General features: G+C 34.0%; 1 protein-coding gene across 1 annotated transcript in view; it reads right to left on the reverse strand.

Annotated features, from left to right (window-relative positions):
• The window catches only part of LOC109047815 (receptor-type tyrosine-protein phosphatase mu-like), a 230,700-nt gene that overhangs the window by 63,419 nt on the left and 140,101 nt on the right, over positions 1–27,180 (reverse strand). Inside the window, exons 15-18 of the mRNA XM_042752238.1 lie at positions 21,406–21,442; positions 17,352–17,426; positions 12,988–13,123; positions 9,004–9,033 (exon numbers count right to left, since the gene is read on the reverse strand). Of these exons, the coding sequence (XP_042608172.1) occupies positions 9,004–9,033; positions 12,988–13,123; positions 17,352–17,426; positions 21,406–21,442 (278 nt within the window). The remainder of the gene's footprint in view (positions 1–9,003; positions 9,034–12,987; positions 13,124–17,351; positions 17,427–21,405; positions 21,443–27,180) is intronic.

Here is a 27,180-nt window from a genome sequence, read left to right on the forward strand (position 1 = left end):
GCACGCAGCAGCAGAGACGCCGCTATCAATCCTGACACAGGAAGTAGATGCTGAGCACAGCACCAACCGAGAGGAAACGCATCACTTCAGATGAGAGATTCATTATCAGGAAAATAAGAACACAATGCAAAACATCTTAACACTTTACCTAATTTGGTGCTCCCGGTCGAAATCACTGGGCTTTTGAAAATTGCTTGTAAATCTCTCATTATGCTATATTATCACCCAATTTCAATCTTTTTGTTAATGCTTTTTGTTATTAGCACAGGTTTTGTATTTCTTATTGGAACTTACTGATCATAGGCTCATTGATTTGAGCATAAAAAAGCCACATTCTTTGAAAATCTTTTCTCAAAAAATTAATCACATGATCACACACCATTAATTCCAAAGAAAAATAAATAAAAAAAAAAGAAAAAAAAAACCAAACCAAATTGAAAGAAAACAAGTTGATAAAAAGATTAAAACCAATATTTGGTAATAACACAGCATAAGGAAAAATGTATAAGTAATTTTTTGTAGGCCAGTTTGACTGGGAACACCACAAGTGTAACAAGGTGAGAAAAAAATGTAAAAGTTTTAGCCTAATATAAAATAAACTAGCATTTTCAAGAAAAAGAAAATCCTCTCGGGTTAAATGATCAGTACATGGCTTCATTTCTTCATGCAAATGACCCAGACATGTTCAAACCATTTCAATGAACTCCATGAGGTTCAGTTTTACACCGAGATGTTGAAGCTTAGTTTAGTTGAGGTTCATAAAACTAAAGTTTTACAAGATAATCTGACTTTATTCTTTTCAAATGGCCTCCGGCCATCTTAGGACAGAAGGAAGGACAACGCAAAGTACACAAGCACCTTCCCGCTGCGCTCTCAGTCGACGCGCGGCGATGATTCAGCGCTCATGCATATCTAATGCCGCTGGGCTACTTTAGTCACTGTCCCTGCAGACTCAATTCTCAGACCTTTCCATTTCTGTTTTCTCTCTTTATTTTTTTCAAACGTAACCAGAGACATTTTCTCTCTCTTTCCTTTCCATTTTTCCGGGCGTAAACACATCCATTTGAAGTCTAACCTGAACCCCTGCAGATAGAGCGAGTCTGCGCTGATAGACCTCGAAAAAAGGATCTTTTAAACACAAGTAAGTTTCTCTGTGTTTTCCAGTAGAGAAACATAAATAAAAGCCCCCGTTGTGCCACGGCGATGGCCCCGGGCCCCTGGAGAGCCGCGCGGAGATGTACCCTTGAGCAGAGCACTCTGTTCCAGCCAGCACCACATAAAACACAGAAAAGCCACTCTGTTCCTCATTTACAGATATAAATCTGGGTGTTTCGCTGACACTCACCTCTGGGTGATACGCAGCCGTGGCTCCACTAATGTGGGGAACGGAGCTCTAATTCTACAGAACGCTCGGTCTGATACGTCAGCAACAGTTGAAGACGTTTAGTGGGGAAAATTGCACTGATTTTATTTGCTCAATTTTACCATCTCTGCATTCGAGCTCTCCTCATGCAATTCTTACACAATTCAGTTTTAAGATGCTGGGTTAAAATAACAAGCTAAGGGAAATTAGATAAGAAGAAGTGAGATAGGTAATGTTCTGACTTTAATCATCTTTAAGGGGTTCAGTTAAACTAGTCCAAGTTTGGTCTGGTTGGATGATTTTAGAAGGATTTGAAACCTCAAAACATTCTTAGACTGGTTTAAACTTTATTTCAGTGCAGTCTTTCTAAACCATGTAAATGCAGTAGAAATGATTTCTCTAATCACTGTTTGGCAAGTACCTAGCAACCACCAGAATACACTAGAAACTGCCTAGCAACACCCTAGCAACCACCCTGAACACTCTAGCAACCACATAGCAACACCCTAAAAACCATCCAAACGCTCTAGCAACCACCAGAATAATTTACAAAGTACCTAGCAACACCATAGCAACCACCTGACACCATAACAACCACAAGATCACGTTTGGAACAGAATTGAAACACCCTGGCAACCACCAGAACACTTTTAGCAACCACAAGAACTCCTCATAACAACACCCTAGCAACCAACTGAACACCATAACAACCACCAAACACTTTAACAACCACATAGCAACACCCTAGCAACCACCTGTCACCATAAAAACAACAATAACACTTTAGGAACTGCACAGCAACACCCTAGCAACCACCAGAACACTTTTAGCAACCACAAGAACTCCTCATAACAACACCCTAGCAACCAACTGAACACCATGACCAAACACTCATAACAACACCCTAGCAACCAACACCATAAAAACATAACACTAGCCACAGCAACACCCTAGCAACCACCAGAACACTTTTAGCAACCACATAGCAACACCCTAGCAACAACCCGTCACCAAACACTTTACCAGAACACTTCAACCACAACCAAACTTTAGGAACTGCACAGCAACACCCTAGCAACCACCAGAACACTTTAGCTGCCACCAGAACTCATTATCAACCACATAGCAACACCCTAGCAACCACCTGAACACCATAATAACAACCAAACACTTCAGCAACACCCTAGCAACTACCTGAACCCCCAAACTTTAAAAACCAAATAACAACATCCTAACACTCTAACAACTATCAGGACAACCTCTAACAAACATATAGCAACACCCTGGCAACCACTTCGTATACTCTAGCAACCACCAGAACATCTTATCAACCACACAGCTACACCCTAGCAACCACGCCTTACACCCCATCATCATGACATGAGTTTGCATATGGAAACATCACTCACACTTACACCAGGACAGTGTTAAAACTATTTTACAGCATGCTGATGTAGATGTATATGATATATTGTATCATACAGGTATCTATAAGTGACTCTCTATTAAATTGTGGAGCTGCTCTTTGTTTGAGGCGTTTAAGCTCACAGTAGCGTGAGGTTTCTATTAGTATGTATGACTGATGATTTGAGCGGCATATTGAAATGAGCACTGAAGCCTGACATGAGCTGTCAGCGCGCCATCAAACGCACTTCCCGCAGATACAGAGGTCACCTGCACATTTTCACTCACAGACACTGACGTCTCAGACAAGCAAGTCTCCCAGCATGCTCTGCTCTTAAAGGAGCAGCTGTGGTGTTGCATACTGAAATGACGCCAGGCTGGGGTGGGGCTTTATAACCATTTTCTAATTCACTTCTATATGCTTATTATTTATTATATTTATATTCATAATTATAATTATAATTATCGTTAATGTTGTATTAATTATTAAAATTCCTGTTACATATATTATTTTATTATATTAATTAATTTGTATATATTTCTATATGCTTACTAAACAATACAGATAATGCAAAACAGCTGTACAGAGTGGTAGGCCTTAAATTCTATTGGCAGAAATAAATTCTATTCTACCTCATTTCTATATGTTTATTAGTTATTATATTTATATGAAGAATTAATTAATATTTTTTATTTTATTCTAATTGTATTATATTAATTACTTTCATTATTATATTATATTTCTATATGCTTATAAATAATGCAAATTGTCCCAAATCAGCATTTCAGAGTGGCAGGCTTTGTGTAAATTCTATGCTACTTAATTTCTATATGCTTACTATTTATAATATTTATAATGCAATTAAATTGAATAAAAACTACAATAATAGTTATTGTTATTCAATTTAATTATAATTATAATAAATAGTAAGCATATAGAAATTAAGTAGAATAGAATTTACTCAAAGCCTGCAATGCAAACTGTCTCAAATCAGTATTTTGGAGCAGCAGGCTTTAAGTAAACTACATATTGCAGAATAAAACTAGCAGAAAAAGTTTTCTTCATAGTAGAATTTGATTAAAGCATTACAGCTTGATCGAGCTTTTACAGTTTAACTCAATAATCAGATCAGACAGCGTTGAGTCCTTTTCTGTGAGAAACAAAGACATCAAGGCAGCACTTACATTTACAATTGATCATATTTTTGAGAGAAATATTTGTAATGCTGTGCTGGGTTTGCCCTTAATAAAGATGGAGAAAAAAGCTGGATTTGTCATTTTAATATGATGTGATATGTGTTTATGTGAATATGCTCTTCAGGCATGAAAGATCATATGACGTGGGGAAATATTAAGATGTAATGTATTGACAGTTTAATTAAACTGTTGCAGGTGAAGCTCAAACATCTGCTGCTCATCAGCCGACTGCAGCAGTACGAGCATCTGTCAGAAACACTTATATTAACTTATTATGGTGCGGCATCAATATTCAACAGGCGCTATAGAATAACTCAAATCCTACAGTATTCATGCATTAAAGTGTGCGACCCTCAGAGAACTGTCTGATGTTTTCCTGTGCATCAGTATCATCAGAACACCCTTGAAGGCCAGAACAACATCTCTGAGCGAGTGTAACTGCACATCAGCTACACTAATGGCATTATCACATCCATTAAACTATTAGCCGGCACTGTAACCTCTACTCTACTAAAACATCCACATACAAGATCTCTGTGAACCACACGCCACTCACACTGAGTCCCAACATGCTGCAAATAAATATTTCAAGGCTTTTACAAATGGAATAAATGTTTGTTGGCCTTTAGATAGTGTTTACTACATGCACTTTCTTTCTATTTCAAAACACTCTGATTCATAACGCAATGTTTCAAGGATGATTTTCATGGTACAATAAGTCAAAAAACACCAACTTTAATTCAATTAATTAATAATCGTTTAAAAAGTTAAAAGTTATAAAGAACTTATAAACTATGTAAATAAAAAATCAAATATAATAAACGAGTTAATATAATAATTAAAAATAGCAACATTATATAAGTCATAATACATATAATATATAGTTAATATTACATACTGCTTGATATGTATTTATAAATTAAATACATATTTTTAAATCTCAATAAATATTCAGATTCGACTTAAACACCCTAGCAACCACCCAGACTTGGCCTTAATGCCCTAGCAACCACCTACACTACACCTAAACACTCTAGCAACCAAATAAACCCCACTTAATCACCTTAGCAACCACCTTGACTCCAACTAAACACCCTAGCAACCACCTTGACTTCACCTAAATACTCTAGCAACCACCTACACTACACCTAAACACTCTAGCAACCACATAAACCCCCAAATCACCCTAGCAACCACATAAACCCTACTTAAATACCCTAGCAACCACCTAGTTCACCTAAACACCCTAACAACCACCTACAATACACCTAAACACCCTAGCAACCACATAAACCCCCTTAATCACCTTAGCAACCACCTCAACTCCAACTAAACACCCTAGCAACCACCTATCCTTCAATTAAACTGCCTAGCAACCACCTAGCCTACACCTAAACACCCTAACAACCACCTTAACCTAGACTTCACCCCCTTAATCACCTTAGCAACCACCTCAACTCCAACTAAACACCCTAGCAACCACCTAGTTCACATAAACACCCTAGCAACCACCTAGACTTCACTTAAATTCCCTAGCAACCACCTAGACTACACCTAAACACCCTAGCAACCACATAAACCCCACTTAATCGCCTTAGCAACCACCCATCTAAACTCCAACTAAATATCCATGCAACCACTTTGACTCCCCCTAAACACCCTAGCAACCACCTCGACTCCATCTGAACACCGTATCAACCACCTAGACTCCACCCTAGCAACCACATAGCAACTGTCAATCGCCCAGACCTCTGTAAGTTAATGGTGATGAGTTTTGCAGTAGTTTCTGCTTGCGCCGGTCGCTTCGTTCACAAGTTTGTGTAAGAGTTTAATGCTTCCTAAGCTTCAGTGATTCATCCCATCTCCTCTGGGAGGTTTTATGAGGATTTGCTGCCTCTGAATCCCCAGGAATGCCGCACGCACCCATTAATAGACGTTAATTAGACTCTAATTTAATTACGGAGTGTGATTGCTGTCAGTGACTCATTTCCAAACTTTCCTGTGCCGCCTCATCCGATCACATTACCATGTAAAGTAAACAGACTGCCTGATCGGTGGCTCTATTATCTGCATCAGAGAGCGACACCAGCGATTCTCAGCCACCGTACGACGGGGAAATCGACTCTCTCTGCTTCCTCTCTCCTCCGCAGCGCAGGAGTCCTCAGCTGAGACAAATGTGCATCTTCTTGTTACAATTAATTTGTTTCTTGTTCTGCGTGAGTCCTCGGTGAAGGATTTAATTAAGGCCTCCCGCTCGCTCAAACACCGAGTTAAACGGGCAGCTCTGGGAGAGAGAGAGAGAGAGGGACGAGCGGCAGGCACTTTCTACTGCACTTTCTCTCTCGTCTTTGAGAGAGATGCTTTATGTTGAGTCTTTATGTGACTGCAGGAGCTATCTGCAACTCTAAAACACTCAATTTATGGCAAAATACTTTTCCTCATTTTTAACATGATTAGTTTGTCTGTCCACGTTAAACGGGGAAAATGCTGATACGGCAAGATCACAGATAAAATCATGAGATTTAATTAACACAAGAAAATACCATTTCAGTTTTTCTACCTAAAACTTCCATGTTTAATTCAATATTACTGGTTTATTTGTATTATCTGTGACATTTATTAGCAATTTATGAGTCAAAATGGTTTCAAAGTAAATCTAAACTTTATTTTTTTGCAAATCTAATACCTCTTATTTTTTAAGTGTATGTCGAGCAGGATTTTAGAGCAGTAAGATTTTACCAGTGGTGTTTTGTTCAGTGCTACTGAAGTCTCTTAGATGCAATTTTAAACAAATATTTTACTAATGCATAATAAGACTAGTTTCAGTTGCAAATGAATGGTGCTTTTTACTGAATCAATTTTAATGATTCAGTGACTCATAAAGAAAAGTCTCTCTTTTGTTGGCTTCTGGCATGAATATGTAATCTGCAGAAATGTTCCCTGAATCTGTTCACAGAAAAGATTTAAACTAGTCTTATTACGCCTTATTAAAATTCATCTAAGAGACTTACATAGTGTTTGAGTATCATAATGAACAAACTGTCTCTTGTTGAACAAATCAGAGAATGAATCTGTTTTTCTGAACCGATTCAAAATATTCATAATCCAAATCTCCTCACATTGCATCTGAAAACAGACCTTTCCTGGCTAAATATGTTGTTTCCTTACTCTTATTCTTTAGGTAAGTCACTGGGGATAAAAGCGTCTGTTAAATGCATGAATGTAAATGTATACTGACAGATTTTGCACAAGACCAGATGGATGATAATGTAAATCCAGATCTGTGCTGTGAGTGTTCAGTCAGAGAGGAATATGCTGCAGTATCTGTCCAAATATAGTGAGAGTTATAAATGCAGGAGATCTTTGCCATATCGAGGGATTTGATCAACAGACTCCAGATCTGCTCCGCTCTTATTCTAATCCTGGCTGAGGCTCTGAATCCCCACACAAACACATTCCTCCATGAATGTCACGTCTGAAGCCCTGAAGAAATCCCCCAACGTGCAGAAACCAGATTAAATCTTATATTTGTCAGCGGAGTCCTCTAAAAATAAACTACAGTAATTCATGCCGCAGCAGCAACAAACTTTACTGAGTGGGAAACACTTTACAGTAAGCTTCCATTTGTTCACATTATCAAGAACTAACAATGAAAAAATATATATTAATCTTAGTTAATTTAAACAATTACTAATACACTGTAAAAAACATAAAATAAATAAAGATGCATGAGCATAAACTTATATTTCAGTGTCATTTTAAATAAATGACACTTGTTTTTGATATTTTGTATCTAATGACTGACATTCAGATTCAGATGTTCAGTCTTCAATCCAAGAATAACATATCTAAAAATTAACTATATAATTAACTAATTAATGCTAAATTCAACATTTACTAATATACTGTAAAAAAAAATTTAAGTTATAATAATATGGATTATTGAAGCATGTTTTACTAGAAAACATGTATTAGTTTTTCTATTTTAAACTTCATGTTTAATTCAATGTGTTACTTGCCATTTTTAGTTATTATTTGAGAAATTAACAATTTTGGAGTTTAAATTGTTTCTACAACATTTGTTTTCAATGCACATCATTAAAATCAAAAGCTGTATCTGTTAAGATACTGTAACAAATTTAAATATAAAGTTAACTAATGGGACCTTACTGTAAGTGATACAAATATTCCACATGTAAATTACATGTAGCTATTTGAATTATAAATGTATTTCATCAGATCAAGTGTCTCAAATATCTATAAACATGAACAATGACCAAACCAAAAAACTTTTGATTGCGTTTACAATAATTGACACTTGATTTGATATTTTGTATCTAATGACGTTTGTACATGTTTGAAGCATTTATTCCAACTTCTATATAATGAGATCACGTGTGTGTGTGTGTGTGTGTGTGTGTGTGTGTGTGTGTGTGTGTGTAACACATGATGATGATTAACATGCACTTAACAGACTCATGCAGAACTGAACAGAACAGAACACAACTGAGATAAACATGGAGGGAAAGGAACTAAAGCGATGAACCGGGGCTGATGTGTGGGTCGATGCACTAACACAGGCACCACATTCGCCTGCATTCGTGCGTTCGAGGGATCAGTTTGTTCCGATGGAAAAAGGCCCAGCATTCCCTTTGCCCATCAAACTACACTTCTGAGCTCTATAATGCAGTTTCTTAAGCTCTAAGGGAATTTCTCATCATCATCAGCGATCAGATCGGATCAGATCCTCCCCTTCAAACCGCAGCAGCAAAGAGAACCTCCTCCAGAGAGGAATTACCATATTTCCAGCGTTCGCTGTGATGAATGATTCAAAAAGCCGAGTTTAGCAATGCCAGGGTTTGGTTTGGTCTTAGCATTCATCATTAAAAGCACATAGCGGCTGCAGACGCGGGTCCAGCCGGGCTGCAGTTTGAAGGGAGGAAGGAAGGAAGTCACTGGGTTTGGAATCATGCATGGAATATCAAAAGAGGCGTGGAAGAGAAAGCACTGCAACTAGTTTTCACAAAGTGGTTACTTACAGGTAGTAAGTGTAGGAGTGATAGGATCTTCTGCCGAGTGGGGTGGAAGGGCAAAAAAGCAGTGGTGGAAGGGGTGGAGGGGGAATGAAAATGGAAGGAAAGAAAAAGTAAAAATATTAATGTCTGAAAATATAGAGAAAATGAACAAAACCTGATATGGTGACACACGTGACGAGTTAATTCAGTGACTGTGAATCTGTTCTTGCCTCTGTGCGTGTGTGTTATGTGAGGCGGAGCTGTGGGCGGAGCCTAAGGTGTGGGTGTGGCTGCTACTCATTAACATCTCATTAAGGGCGTTCTCAGACATCAGTGCAGACATCATAGTTAATTCAGTGCGAATGAAAATAAGGCTGTGAGGTATTCAAAAAATTAATTACTCTAATAATTCAAATTCTTAGGCTTATTTATTTATAAAACCAACATTTCAGCCATCAGCCTTTCTTAAGATATAAGGAATTATAACTGATACCTTGAAAAGGGCTGATGGCAGAAATGTTGGATTTGTACTTGAAATTACACTTGTTTTTTTACAATCATTTTTTGCAATCTCTTCGCACCTCAACAATTTGGTGTGTTTTTCGTTATTTTTTTGTTAATTGTAAATTGTTAATAATTTTTTTTTTTAAATGAATAATGCATTCACTTGCATAACAATGTCTTTACAAACGATTTATCCAAACTTATTCAGCTTGTGTTGAATGCAACATTTATATTCATTTTTTAAGTAAACAACTCATTTAATTATTAAATAAATAAACAAATTAAACAATCAAGTTACACAAAAATATATTGTGGTAATCTTGTAAATTATTAATTTAGTTTTTTGTACACATGCATCTACACTGTGTATCATTAATAAGACTGCACTGCTTTTTTCAAATTTATCTCAATTATTATTCTGCTTAGTATGTCAGAGTTTGACATTTTATCTCATATTTTTTAATGTCATAATTTTGATTATCTCATAATTCATATTTTATCTCATAATTATGACTTAGTACATCATAATCTCAATTTTCTTCAAACTCATAACTTCACATTTTTATGCCATCGTTTCAACTTTTGTTTCTCATAATTTACTTTTTATGTCATAATTATGACTTTTTATCTCATAATCATAATCTCATTTTGTAATTTTGACTTTCTCATAATTCCGAAAATGTTTTCAGGAGTCTTTGGTTTACTGAATTTGTCTAGAAACATTAATTTCAGGACAAAAATTAATGTTTGATCATCTAAATTATCTACATCGAACACAACAGTTCATCACACCTCATTCTTGAAAAAAATAACATTCTTACGTAAATAGTTGCACTGAAATGAATGCAACAGTGTATGCATAAATATTTGCATGAACACAAATTCATTTGGAGACTGCACTTCATAAGAATTTTCTAATTTTCTTAATGTTCATCTTGTGCTTTTTTAATGAGGCCTGAATTTTTCTAGAAAGATCTTTTCAATGTTTTGTCAAATATCGATCAATACTAGACCTCATTCATGAATCGCAAGCAGAAGTAATTCTGTGCAAACCTTCTGACACAAAAAGCGTGCATTTAATCGAATGAAATCATTTATGCAAGAACAATTTACACTAATTCATTCAGCTTGTGTTTCATTAATGAGACTGCACTTCAATCTCTCACAGCTTCATTTTCATTCGTCTAGTACAGGGTGAAGAGAGAGAGAGAGGACAGGACAGAGAGCAGTTAGAAACAGGCTGATTAGCTCTCGTTACAGGCAGAGGTAGCGAGTTTGGGCTCAGGTTTATAATTCTGCGACAAACACGAGCTGCGAAAGCAATTCTAGCGCCCTAAGTTTATTAGTTGTAGTGAACTCAGTCCTGACTCAATTACTGATGTCTGTGGATACGGATCTCATCAAATTACGCTGAGATTTAACATGCGATGCCAAGGTCATTATGCTAAAAACGGCCCGGGCGACGCATACAGACGATCTGACGGAAGTTGCCTCGTCAGCAAAATGAAGGCATCCCTCTCCAAATGTTTGGCCAGTTTGAGGCTCAACAGCAAAATCAATAGAGACAAATACCCTTATTCTGAGAAGGTAATGACTCTCATTAAAAACATATTTACTTGGCCCTGCCTTCAATTTACATCTGAAACCACTGAAAACATGCTCTGAATCTAAAGCAGAACTGGAGTGGGGCTGTTTGAACAAGGGTTTTTACTCCAGCTGAGGACGGATCTAATGTAAACTCGCGCTCTGGGCGTCTCTTTGAAAAAAAAGCGCCTTTCATCAATTTTTCTCTCTTATCTTGCTTTTCTTTCACTCTTTTCTGCACAAGATAAGCTTGGAAAATATTTGTGCTATTTCCCGTCGCCGGGTCATTAAAGCGAAGCCGTTTGTTTGAGAGCAGCGCGGGAAGAAAAAAATTAATATTTCATCAGGCAGCATCTATTGGTGCCACAAACCGTGTAATGGTGCTTATCAGAGCGATCAAATCAATTATTCTGTGTTCAGCTGACAAAAGGGTCTGTTTGAAAATTGAACAGAAAATCAGCATTGATTCATTTGACTTTCATGTGTTCATGAGCACACTGGATGGTACCATGACATGGAAAGTTTTCTAACCAGTACAGGAGCAATACAACAGCTCTCTGAAGCTGAAGTGAGTCATTTTATCCCACGCTCAAATACTTTCTCGTATTTTAATGTTCAAAGTCACTGTAAGTGAATCAGTGGCAGTTTGACACTTTCAAAACATTCTCGACCAATGACGTGAGTTTGGGGGCAGGGCTACCTGTTTGATTGACACACAGTGAGAGTGCAGTGCTGTATAAATTAATTTCAACTTTTCGTCTCATAATTATATGTCACTCTATGTAAGTTTTAAAGTCACAATTATGACTTTTTATCTCATAATGCCATAATGTCATCACAGTTTATTCAATTACTGCTAACATTGAAAAAAAGGATTCATTGAATTTACTCTTTTTTTTTTTTTAAGGTAAGTGGCTGCAATCAATTTATTTTAGCTACATTTAAATAAACAAATTTAGGTGACTAACTTTCAACATTTTTTAAAAAAGCTAAAATAAATTGTTTGCAACCACTTACCTTAAAAAATATATATCCTTTTCTTACATTTTAAAATAACTATATAACTTTTCTTACACTCACAAACTCACCTCATATTTTTGACTTTTCATGACGTAATTTTGACTTTCAATTGACTTTTTATTTCATTTTTGACTTTTCATTGATATATTTTTGATAATTTCACTTACTGTTTACTATGTCAACTTTTTCTTCATTAAAACTTTCATCATCTCACAATTTTGATTTAATTTCAACTTTTTTTATCTCATTACTGCTTCATGTCATTTTATGACTATTTTCATGATATTATGAAATTATAACACAACACCATTCACTTTAATTTTCATAAAAAAATTATTACTTAATGCCATGCATTTTAATTTTCATTTCAAAGTTTCAACCTTTCATCTCATAATTATGACTTTTTATGCTTAGTACATCATGTTTTACTTTTCATGTCATAATTTCAACTTTGTATCTTACAATAATAACTGTCACAATTACGACATTTTATCTCATAATTGATACTTTTATGTTACAATTATGACTTTAATCTTGTTACTTTTTGTCATATTAACAATTACTGTTTATTTTTGACTATTCATGTCATAATTTCGACTTTGTATCTCATTATTATGACTTTTTACAGCATAATTATTAACTGAAAATGATTTTTCCCACTTTGTCGTATCTTAATGTTCAGAGTCTTTATTAGCAAATCACTGGCCCTTTAAATCAACACTGATGCGTCCAGAACATTCTCAGCCAATGACTTGAGTTTGGGGGCGGGGCTATCTATGTGACTGACAGATGGTGGGAGTGCAGCGGTGCTTAAATGACACACTTCAGCTTTAAAGGAATTAAACACAATTTCATGTTAATCAGATTAAATATTGTTGAACAGAAGTGAAGCTCTCTTACCGTTTCTTCATGACCAGCACCACGCCGAGGAAGATGATGACGAAGAGTAGGATGCCAGCGATGACGCCAGCGATCTTCACCGTGTGATCCGTCTGTTTCTCGGGTTCCACGGCATCAGGCTTCCGGGTCGCAGCACCTGGAACAGGAAGTCCAGACAATCATTGCTGAAATGAGATCCACTCATGATAATCTCATGATGATGAGAGTCATGATAAAAACAACACATGAGGACAGACAGATTTATATGATTGTGCTTTTCGTTAATAAAACAGGTTAGTATTAGCAGATGGTGCATCATTGATTATATAAGCTTTGCTTGCAGAAAAGAAGAAAACACAACTGATAGCTCATTAAAACCTCAGCTGTTTCTCCTGCTGACTGCTGAATCTCATGTGTGTCTCCTCTGGAGTTTTGAGAAGAGGCCTCAAACTGTACTCAGATCAGACGAAACACTAAAGTATGCAATCAGAGATCTCAGTATGAACGCAAACATTTCTCACCACATACGCCAAAATCGAATAATCTCAGCTTTTAAGGAGTTTTAGAAAGAACAACTGAGACAAACGAATACATTTTTAGCTCATAATTTTTATTTTTTAAGCTGTTTAGACTTTTTATGTCATAATTGTGACTTTATTTCACAATATGACTTTTGTATGACTTTATTACCTGTCATAATTTCAACATTTTATTTCAGTGTCAACTTTTTATCTCATAATTTTTATGCCATATTTATTTAGATTTTTATGCCATGTTTAGACTTGTATGTTATAAGAAAATGTTGAAAAATATTATGTAACAAAGTCAATGCACAGCTCAGCTATTTATAAAACATTTTTTTTGTGAATTTAGACTAAAATTTAAGAAAGAATTAAGAAAGTTAATTGACTTTTTATTTCAATTGTCAATTTTTTATGCCATACTTTTTATTTCATTGTTACAATTTTTGTCACAATTACTATGTAAAAAGTCTAAATATGATATATAAATGTAGAAATTATGAGATAAAAAAACTTAATCAACTTTAACATTAAACATTTTTTCTAAAATTGCTTATGATAAATAAAGCTTTGATAAAAAGTCCTAATTGTTACAAAAAAAAGTCATAATTATGGCATGTGTCAAAATTATTGTATATTATTGAAATGTTACTATTTTTATATAATAATTTTATATAATACAAATATTTTGCCAATTTACGCCATAATTATAATGTTTTTGTCACAAATAGGACTTCTTATCTCAGCTTTCTTTTTTAATTGTGAGAAAAACATCAAAAACAAAGTAAATACTTTATTTTAACATAACTGAAAACTATAAGTCACAAAGCCATAAAGAGCAACATCTGAGCAATATCATTCTCTTCTGTTTGGCATCTAAATGGACTAAAAGCAGCTTTAGTTGCGGCACTGAGGAGGAATAGCGAGCGTACGAGAGGTCAGAGAGAAACAGAGCGAGCGCGTTTGCCTGTTTACTGTATAATGTGATGCATGTCGACCGTGTGCCCGATGAAATATCAATTTCCAGCACTAAATGAGAAGAAGATGAAAAATAGTGTGGACGGGACGCTCATTTGAGCCGGGCCGCGGATCGGTTCCTCCTGCCAGCTACGCATTTTCAATCAGGCCTGACAACATCCATCAGCCGGGCCTATGGGCTGCCGTTACCAAGGTGACAGATGAGCAGGTTACGCATTTGGGCTCCAGTTTCTGTTTTGCCGTAGGTGATTCCCAACAAACAACAACAAAAGAACTGCTTGCCAACAGATACTCACAAAACTATGGAAGCCCTTCAAAAAAAAAACAAAAAAAACCAATAATCACAAAAACATAATTAATACCTATAATCAAAAAAAATATCAAAATTATGACATACTATCAGAATTATGACTTTTACTGTCATAATTTAATTTTTTTTTGTCCAATTTCAACTCATGTTTTTTTATGCCATAATTATGACTTTTTATCTCATAATTTTGACTTGTCATATTCCAAACGTTTTTGTCACAGTTATGACTTAACTCAGAATTGACATTTCTGCCATAATTTCAACTTTTTATCCAATAATCATGACTTTATCTTGATGACTTTTTTATTTCATAATTCCCATTTTTTGGTCACAATTTCAACTCAATTAATCATAACATTACTTTATAACAAATATTACCTAATATCCCATACATAATACCTTACGTAATATAATATAATAATCATTATCTCAAAAACATCAACCTCATAACTCAAAAACTTTATATCTCATAATTATGCAATTTTTTTATCTTAAAATGAATCATCACTTTTTATTTCAATAACTTTTTTATAAATTATGATTTTTATGTCATAATTATTTTCAACATATCTCATTTCCATATCTCATAATTATGATTTTTATGCCATAATTGAGTCTCATTTCCACTTTTTGTCACATTTCAAATTATTTTATCTCATAATTATAATTTTTGTCAAAATTGAGTTTTCATCTTATAATTTCAATTTTTATATCATAATTTCAACTTTTTATCTCAAGTACTGCTTAGCATTTCAATTTTGACTTTATATCATATTTGCAACTTTTTATCTAAAGTACTAATTGCTACTAATACAAAATATACTTCTAATACTTAAAAATTTTGACTCTTCTAGCATATCTTATATAAAAAATATCGACTTAAATAAAAGTTCATTTAAAATAAATATAAATGCTGTTGCCTTATTCTGCAAATCATGAACTTAAAAAAAGTTCATTTAAAATAAATATAAATGCTGTTGCCTTATTCTGCAAATCATGAAAACGCAAGAGTTCTGGACAAAAAACAAAAATAGAAATTGAGTACAAATATTAGCATAAGCGCATACATCTCTCTAGGCTTTTGTTATTGTCATATTGCTCATTTGCATTCTGGAGTCTGAGTTTCTTCAGTATGGATGGAGGCGAGAGAGAGAGTTTGAAGACGGGCCGCAGGCTGCAGTGCGGGGTCGAGGAGGAGGACGAATATGGCATAAACAGCCTCGCTTCAGATGACCAGAGGTGAAACCATCACAGTCTCACTCACAAACAAACATGCAGACACTTAGAGGAACAGACTTAAATGCTGCACTGAATCCATGATCATGCACAATGATTCAGTAACGGGCTGAAGGGGCGAGTGATCCGAAGATGTGTTTATATAAGGTTTAATTAAAAACAAGCCAATTTTCTCTTTACCATTCGTCTGTGGAAAACATCACTTTAGCATTAAACATCCACAGTGAAATGATTGAAAGGTGTAATCCTGCATTTCACAGTGGCAGATGAGAGCGTCACCTGGGACTGTTCAACAAACAGTAAATATTGAAATGTAATTTTCTAGAGGGATGTGGTTGTCATGCAACGCAAACGCTGTGGTCTTTGGTTTCAGGTTTTCCGGGGTCATATTGATTCCTTCGACGGACATCAGCGCTGAATAAAAAAGAAGCTAATTTAGTGACTCCTACTCCAGTGTTTATTTTCCACAGTAAATGCATGGTTTCAGCGTACAGATTCAGCTAATGGAAAGTGACCTTCTACAGGAAGCAAACAGCAGGGATCAAATGAAGCTCATCAGACGGACGTAACCCTGAAAATCCTCAATTACCTTTTCAACCTGCATCCATTCAGGACTAAAACGAATCAACAAACACTACTTTACACAACAGTCACGGGTTGCACTAATACACATGGAAGAAATAAAAAAACAAACCAAAATTTCACCCAAAAAATGTAAATAAAAAATGTGAAAAATATATTTAGCAAAACAAAAAAACTAAAAAAAAAATAATAAAAATTATTATATTTAGCATAAGAACATTACGAATAGCGATTGAATTTTTTTTATTTACATTTTTGTTTGTTTATTTATTTATTATTTATTTAGGTCAATTTCATGTCAACGATTCTCATTACTCTCATTAAAATTTGTTTTTTGATAGCTTATTTATTTATTTAGGTCAATTTCATGTCAACGATTCTCATTACTCTCATTAAAACCATAAGGACAGCATAACAAATACTACCAGGCTATATTAATTGAAAAACTAAATATTATTTTCACATTATTGTAATAAAAATTTAATTAAAATGCTACATTTTTATGCAAATACAATCATTTTAAAAAAAATACGGTAATGACAATTTGTGCAAAATGCAACAATAAAAATGTCAAAATATTAAATTACATAAATATGAAATAATAAATATAATAATATAATTTCTTTCCTTTTTTAAATTTTGGAGTGAAATATGATCTGGACATGGCCAGAAAACAGGAAACAGGAAGGAAACAGGCATGGTTTAACACACACACACACACACACACACACAGCGAGGTGGATGGTGAAAGTTCTGACCTGTTAGTTGGCTGTCGCCGGCAGCGGGTGCGATACGCACATACGGCGTGGTGAGCTGAGTCACAATTATGGCAGCTAGAACAAGAGAAGAGATCCAGCCAAACATGCACAGAGAGAGAGAGACATGCTGAGGCATTATTACATCTGTAAGGATATTAATGCATAGCAGAGAGACAGACAGATGCTCATGAGCCGCCGACACAGACAGCATTTTACAACTCATTCTGCTGACATATTTAGTAATTTTGTTATATGCTTTTGTCATTTTTATTACCTTTTGTTCTTTTTACATGTTGCATTTTAGGTTTATTTTTTATTTGTTTTAGTTTATATTTACTTTAGTTTATATTTATTTACAGTTAGTCATTTTAATGCATTAACTTAAGCTTATTTCAGTTAGTTGCCAAGACAAATTTTCTGTTTTCTTTTTATATTTTATGTGTACTGTGTTAGGCTAATCAAGACTTGTCATAGCACTTACATTTTATTGCTCTTTTGTTGGTTTTGATTGGATAAATGCGTCTGCTAAATGACTAAATGTAAATATCCAAGTATGTCAAAAACTTTTTTTCCTCATAATTATGACTTGGTATGTTATAACTGACTTTTTAAAATCTCATAATTATATCTTAGTAGGTCATAATTTTGACCCTTTTCTCACATTTATGACTTTTTATCTCATAATTTTGTTTTTCTCAATTATGACTTTATCTCATAAATATTACTCAGCATGTCATAATTTTGACCTGTTTCTTACATTTATTACTTTTTATCTCATACAGTAATTCTGACTTTTTATCTCATAATTTGGTTTTTCTCAATTATGACTTTTTATCTCATAAATATTACTCAGCATGTCATAATTTTGACCCGTTTCTTACATTTATGACTTTTTATATCATAATTACAACTTTATCTCACAGTTGGGTTTTTTTTTTTTCATTTATGACTTTTTATCTCATAATTATATCTTAGTATGTCATAATTTTGACCCTTTCCCCACATTTTTGCCTTTTATCTCATAATTATGACTTTATATCATAATTAGGCTTTTTCTCAATGACGTTTTATCTCATAATTATTACTGTCATAATTTTGATGCTTTCCTCAGATTTATGCATTTATCTCATAAGTATGTCTTTTTATCTCATAATTTATATTTTTCTCAATTATGACTTTTTATAACATAATTTTGACTTAGGATGTCATAATTTTGACTTCTTTCTTGTAATTATGACTTTTATCTCATAATTTGGCTTTTCTCAATTATGACTTTTTATCTCATAAATATTACTTAGCATGTCATAATTTTGACCAGTTTCTTACATTTATAACGTTTTATCTCAAAATTATAACTTTATCTCACAATTGGGCTTTTCTTAATTATGACTTTATATCTCATAATTATATCTTAGTATGTCATAATTGAGACTATTTCCCCACATTTATGTCTTTTATCTCATAAATATTAATGTCATAATTTTGATGCTTTCCTCACATTTAGGCATTTATCTCATAAGTATGTCTTTTTATCTCATAATTTATCTTTTTCTCAATTATGACTTTTTATCTCATAATTTTGACTTAGTAGGTCATAATTTTGACTTATTTCTTGTAATTATGACTTTTATCTCATAATTTAACTTTTCCTCAATTGTGACTTTTTATCTTATCATTATGACTTTGTATATCAATTTCAGCTTTTTTCTTATAATTATGACTTTTTATCTAATAATTATGACCCAGTATGTTATAATTTAGATTTTTTTCTTATGATTTTAACTTTTAAATAATTATCTTTTATCTAATGTATTTTTGTTTTAGCTTTTATTTCAATTAACAACATTGTATTAATAGTTTTAGTTAATGTCTTATGTATTCTTTGCAAAAAAGTAATTGCCAGAATCTAAATTCAAAAACCACAAACTACCAAAACAAAAAAAATATCTAATTATAAACTGATTATTTTACCCAATATTTGTCTTTTCTGTTCATTTCTATGCTTATTTTTTTTAAGTATTGCATTGCTAGCTTAGCAACACTCTAATGTAAATCTCTAATGAGCAGATTTGCTGTCTATGTAGTGTTCCAAACCCTTCCTTTTGAGGGCATATTTCAGTTTCATAGAGCAGCGGCTCACAAGGGCTTTGGAAAAGAGCTTGAGAAAGACAGAAAGACTTTATTCACATGCTCAGTGAGTAATAACAGCTGGACATTGAAGGTCAGTGAATTACTGCATGAACATTTTTGACATGTATTTTGAAAACACTATAAATCTACCCTTCATGTGTGTTTATGAGACATTTATGGCCTATAGTGTTTAAAACCTGTCTGTATGTGTAATGAACGACAGGTATAGAGCGCAACTGCTGCCATAGTTCATGCAAAACCTATTTTAGTCAATGCATTTACATTTAAGACAAACAATAGAGGATTTTCTGCATCAGATGGGTTTGACGTTCATGATTGTTTTCAAAACTAAAGCCACAAACTCTCATTTGCATCGAACAGGCTTGACACCATTAGAGACGTGGCATGTAGACAGGAAAATAGATTATGTACCATCTGTGCTCAATTAAATCACAAACAGCAGCGAGAAAAGGCTCGAGCGTCACAAACCGCCACCCAAAGTCTTGTAACGGTCCACCAGAGGTCAGAAAACACAAAAACACCACCGCCGTACGTGAAGCCATCAGTTTCCATCGGAGTGATTCTCCATCTGTCGCGACATTAGATGATTCCCCTTAGAGCCGTCAGACTCTGCATCCAAACACGCTCGTCTGCATTTTAACGTCACATTTGTGATTGCGTTTTCAATGAGACAGAATGACAATGTGTTTTGTTCATTCTGATTAAACTACCGTCGATTTCAGATAATCAAAGGTTCGAGGAATTTTTAACTGATGCACCTCTGAATGATTCAGTGCGCTTTATTTATTTATAATTTTGTATTAAGAAATAAACAGAACATTAAGAATAGTAATGATTTTTTTCATTATGTTTTCATGACAATTAAAAACATTTTACCTTATATTATATTATTGTAATTCTGTTTTAGTTTTTTTTCTTTTTTTGTTTGTTTTTTGAAGATATAACTGAAATAACATTTAAATAAACCTAAATAAAAATTATTATAATTAATATTACCATGATATATAAATTTTTCGCTGATTTTTTTTTTATGCAAAATATAATTTTTTTTCTTATCATTTCTTTATTTATTTTTTATTAAGACAATTATGCCTATTTTTATGAACATTAAGAATAGTAATGTTTTTTGCACTGTGTAAAGATATAACTAAAATAGCACTGAAATAAGCAAAAATTTATGTTATTAATTTTAACAAATATTACCATGATGTAAAAAATAAAATTAAAACACGGTTGTTTTCACATTACAGTAAAAGAAAATGCAAAATATTTTTTCAAAATATAATTTATAATAAACAATTTATATAATACGTTTATAAATGTAAAATTGTGTATATAGTAATAATAATATACAATATATAATTAGTACATAAATAAATCTAAGTAGTGTAGTGAGAGCACTGGGAATTGATTATGTCATTTATTTTTTCAATCCTCTGATTGGTGGAGATTTCTTTGCAGAATTATGGGTATTTTATTTTATTTTATTTTATTTTTTTCACCAGGAATTCTGCTATTAAATGCAATTATCTAAAAATATCATATCGATTACCAACCACAGGGCTCTCAGTAGCTCTGTCTTTGTAAGTTACCACAAAAAAAATCAATTCACATCTGGAGGAAATGAAGGATTTTGACTTCGAGACTGTTGCGCTCTATATCTGCTATGATTTTAACATCTTGACTTGATCAGATGTGCCTGAAGTAAAGCTTATTTACTTACTACTGTCTGAAACGTTGACTGTTTGTCATAATGCATTGTGTTTCATAGAGTATATAGATATGTGAGAGATCAGTGTGCAGTGACTGGTTTCTGCAGATGAGCTGGAATCAGCGGCAGCGCTGTTCAGCTCTAGGGAACATGTTTCAATCAGTGCACTCGATTACTCTCACACAGACCCACCTTTAGTGGCCACGCGAACACAATCGATCTTAGTTTCCTGCGAGAGAGAGGGAGAGAGAGGGAGAGAGAGGGAGAGAGGAAAGCATTAGTTTTGTGTCACATGAGATGCAAACACATGAGCTTCCGTAATGGAAACAGCCGCTCACTTCTGATGAACCCATAAACACAACAAACTCTGAAACATGAGGGAAAAAGCTTCAGATTGCAGAGCTAAATTAATGAAGCATTTCACATAGTCTCATTTCCTCAGAACCATCACTTATTTTCACCTGTGATCTTGACAAAAATAATTTTTTTATGATATTGCTTACTGTATTTCTTGAAAATGTATAAAATTAAGTTTCAAGTACAAGTTTCAAAGCAGCTTTACAAAAAATCACGATGTTAATCTTAATATATTTTAACATCTTATACTATTTGCCGTGTTTCCATGTAAACATGCATAAAATTCCTTAAAACAAGATAAATTTATTTTAAAACCAGAATTTCACAAGAAAATAAGACTTGTTTTTCAGATAATATCTCTTTAGTTTAAGTTTATTTTTTGACCCTTGGTGAAATAGCTGTTATGTGAGAATCAGGGTTATGTTACCTGATAACTAATCCTTTAAAATAAATAAAATAAAATAAAATAAAATAAAATAAAATAAAATAAAATAAAATAAAATAAATAAAATAAAATAAAATCCAAACCATCACGACAAAATAAAATAAAATAAAATAAAATAAAATAAAATAAAATAAAAAATATAAAATAAAATAAAAAAATAAAAAATAAAATAAAATAAAATAAAATAAAATGCATATATTCATGTACTAAAACAACTAAAATTTAAATAAAACCAGCTAATAAACAATGATAAAATCACACAAAATTACTAAAATTAAATTACAAAAATACAAAAATAAAAAGTAGTTCTATGATACTAAAATAACACCAGTGAAATTTCTGCTTAACAAACCAACACAATAAAACAAATATACGTAACTGAAGATATATTCTCTGAAAACAAGGCTAATTATCTCATGTGATTCTGCTTCTCAAGTAAACTGATCTTGTTATTAGGGCTGTTTATACGCAGCCAGACAAGAGCTACTGATGGAGCAAATGAGCACAGACGTCCAGATAACACTGAATCTCAGCAGAGACGCTTCACGAGCTTCTGCTCCACAGAAACACTAATCTGCTGCCGAGTCTGAGCGTAAAACACACTGGAAGGAAAAGCAGCGCCTGCTGCTCAAGAAACACTCGACCGGCAGAACACTTTACTGGAAACGAGACGCTGAACGGCAGACGCTGCTGCTGTATAGATTTATCTGGTTGGGTTGCGTATATATATAATTAAACTTGTATAACCTGAACTTGGTTATATGTATATAGCTATATATATATATGCTATATAATATATATATATATATATATATATATATTATATATATATATAATATAATATATATATATATAATATATATATATATATATTAAATTAACTTGTATAACCTGAACTTATTTCAGCTACTGTAGCTTCGTAGGTAATATTTCTCACTTCTTGATCTCAGTTCTTGAATCTTGAATTTTTATTTAGTTTCATATGATGTACTAAAATAACTAAAACAAATGAAATGAAAATGAATAAAAACTAGCTTTAGACGTTTTAAACTAAATTTAGATGTTTAACCGTGGTAATTAAAATGACAAAAACACACAACAAAATTACTTAAAGTTTAACTAAAATTTAAATAAAAATAGGAAAATAAAAAATAGGTCAAATATAGGAGAAATTTATAAAATATAGGAAAAATGTAATTTTAATAAAATGTAAAATAACCCATAAATTCATATTCTTTAATAAGTAGCTGTATATGTTTGTATATAACACACACACACACACAAAAAAAAAAAAAAAAAATATATCATATATATAATATATAATATATATATATATAAATATAACACATATACACATATAATATATAAATATAAATTATTATATACTAAAAAAATGTTATAATATATGTTTTTTATTTATGTGAGTTTTATATATTCACAGGCAGAATGAATTCCTTTAATTTTAAAATGAAAACAAAAAAATACTAAAATAAAAGCTAATTGAAAATATTAAAATAACACTGTTGACTAATGAGCAATTAATTATATTAATACTATTATACTCATTATTGTGGCTGTAGATTTCAAAATACTGACTGATCTTTAAAAAAAATAAAATTACAAAAAAAATAAATAAATGTATATATATATACATAATTATATATGCGTGGTATCCGTATATTATATATATATATATATAATATCATATTATATTTATCAAGCACACTGGAAGAAAAACATTTAAATGATTATATAACATTTATACTATTATACTCATTATTGTGCAAATGACTCCAATAAAACCCTACAAAATGAGATATTTTAGAGCAAAATTAATACTATTATACTCATTATTGTGCAAATGACTCCAATAAAACCCTACAAAATGAGATATTTTAGAGCAAAGAAGATTTTCCTGCCATTTTATTGTTCCTTGATATTTGCGTGTTTTCCGTGACCGCTGTGACCCGTAACACGCTCTAAATCTCAGCGTGCCGTGATGTTTCTGCTGAGAAACACTGAAAGACCACGAGAGGTTTGATCTGAAGCAGGATTCCAGGAGCTCCTTTTCTCTAATAAACCTCGTTCTGGAGACACTTTACCTGACCTTACCACGAGTCTGCAGAGAGCAAACACCTCACACACACACTCACTCACACTTACTCTCACACATACACACTTACTCACACACACACACTCTCTCTCTTACATTCGCACTCTCACACACACACACACACACTCGCATTCACACACACACTGTCACTCACACTCACTCTCACACACACACACACACACACTCACTCTTACATTCGCACTCTCTCACACACAACACACACACACACACACACACACACACACACACACACACACACCACACTCGCATTCACACACACACTGTCACTCACACTCACTCTCACACACACACACACACACACTCACACACACACACTCTCCACTCTTACATTCGCACTCTCACACACACTCCACACCCCCACACATCACACCACACACCCCCACACACACACTCACACACTACACCACACACAACACACTCTCTCTCTTACATTCCTGCACTCACTCACACACACACACACACACACACACACACACACACACACCCAACATCACACACTCGCATTCACACACACACTGTCACTCACACTTACTCACACTCGACACACACACTTACTCACACACACACACTCTCTCCCACATTCGCACACTCACACACACACACACACACACACTCTCGTCATTCACACACGCCACTGGTCACACACACACACCACTCACACACACACACTCTGGGGACACACACACACACACCCACACACACTCACTCTTTCACCAAACACACACACACACACCACACTCACATTTGCTCACACACACTTTCGCATTTTGTCACTCCCTCCACACACACTTTTTTACACTCACACTGATTACTCTCACCAACACACACTTACTCACACACACACTCTCTCTCTTACATTCGCACTCTCACACACACACACACACACACACACACACACACTCGCATTCACACACTGTCACTCACACTCACTCTTACACACACACTCACTCACTCTCTCACAAACACACACACACACTCTTTCTTACATTTGCACTCACACACACACACTCACTCTCACACACACTCACTCACACTTACTCACACACACACTCTCTCTCACACACACACTCTCTCTCTTACATTCACATTCTCACACACACACACACACACACACACTCACTCACACACACACACACACGCTCTCTCTCTCACATACACACTCACACACACTCACGCACGCACTCACACACACACACGCACACACAAACGCACTGAAAAAAATAATCACTCACACACACACACACTCCCTGAGTTCTGTAACAGAGGAGCGTCTCCCTCTCCTGCACTGAAATAAAGGATCATCTTTTCATTAGGGTCAATTTGCATATAAAAAAGAGAGATGGCTGATAATTCTAATTTCCAGTTAGACTGAAGTGTTAATAATACATCCGTGAACAGCTGAAGCCCAGAGTCGAGCGCTTAATGCGACTCTGTCCTCACTTCACATTAACGCACCAGACTAGATATAGATAGATAGATAGATAGATAGATAGATAGATAAAAAAAATCTATATAAAAAAAAAAAAGATAGATAGATAGATAGACAGACAGATAGACAGAACAGACAGACAGATAGATAGACAGAATAGACAGGACAGATAGATAGACACCGCTACACATCACACAACACACACAAAGACAGACAGACACACACACACACACACAGACAGAGACAGACGGATGGACAGACAGACAGGCACGCACACACACACACACACACACATCACAGACAGACAGACCACACACACGACACACAGACAGGACAGACAGGATCAGACAGACAGATGAACAGACACACACACACAACACACCACACACACCACAGACAGATAGCATCACAGATCAGGACACAAGACACACCACACAGAAAGACACACACACACACAGACAGACAAGACAGATAGACAGAATAGACAGATAGACAGATAGACAGAACACACACACACACACACACAGACAGAATGCAGACCAGACAGACCACACACACACACACACAGACAGACAGACAGATAGACAGATATGACAGATAGACAATAGACAGACACACACACACACACACAGGCAGACTAGACAGGCAGACAGGGGCATTTACACAACACACACACACACAGACAGACAAATGAACACACCACACACACAAACACAACAGACAGACACACCACACACACACACACACAGACATGACAGACAGATAGACAGATAGACAGACACACACACACACACACACCACAGACAGAGACAGACACACACACACACAGAAACAGACAGACAGATCAATTTCACCAAGATAGACAGACACAGACACACACACACACACACACACACACAGACAGACATGACCACACACGACACACAACAGATAGACTAGACAGATAGACAGATAGACAGATAGACAGATAGACCGACACACACACACACACACACACACACACACACACACACACACACACACACACACAGACAGACAGATATAGATTTGGTGTTTACCAATGTGATACCATGTTATTTTTTGTTTTAAAAGTATTTTTCATTGCTAATGTATGAATATAATCATCAAACATTCCAAAAAGTAACTTGGTATAACTACTATTATTACCAATTATATTATTTAGATTTTTCAAAGTACCATGGAATTTTTTTGATTTTTATAAAGATAGACCAGTTAGTTATATATAATACAATTCTTACGTATAGTTGATAATTTATTAAACCCATATTTTATAGTTTTTATTTTTTAACGTTTTTGCACATTTTTACTAAGGAAGTTCCATTGTTTACAAACCAAAAAAATTAAAAATAATAATAAAAAATAAAATAAAAAAAATTAATGTAAAAAATTATTTAAAACAAATACAATGATATAATAATAATAATGATAATAATAAATTAAGGATTCATAAATTAATTAATAATAATGAATAATAATAAATATTAATCAATTAATAAAGATTGTTATTATTATTATGAACACTAATTTATTATCAATATTAATTCTTAAACCTGTGTGTCTGGAGGGTGTATCGGGTCTGTT

Source organism: Cyprinus carpio, chromosome B24 (genome assembly GCF_018340385.1).
Source record: "Cyprinus carpio isolate SPL01 chromosome B24, ASM1834038v1, whole genome shotgun sequence".
Classification (NCBI taxonomy): Eukaryota; Metazoa; Chordata; class Actinopteri; order Cypriniformes; family Cyprinidae; genus Cyprinus; species Cyprinus carpio.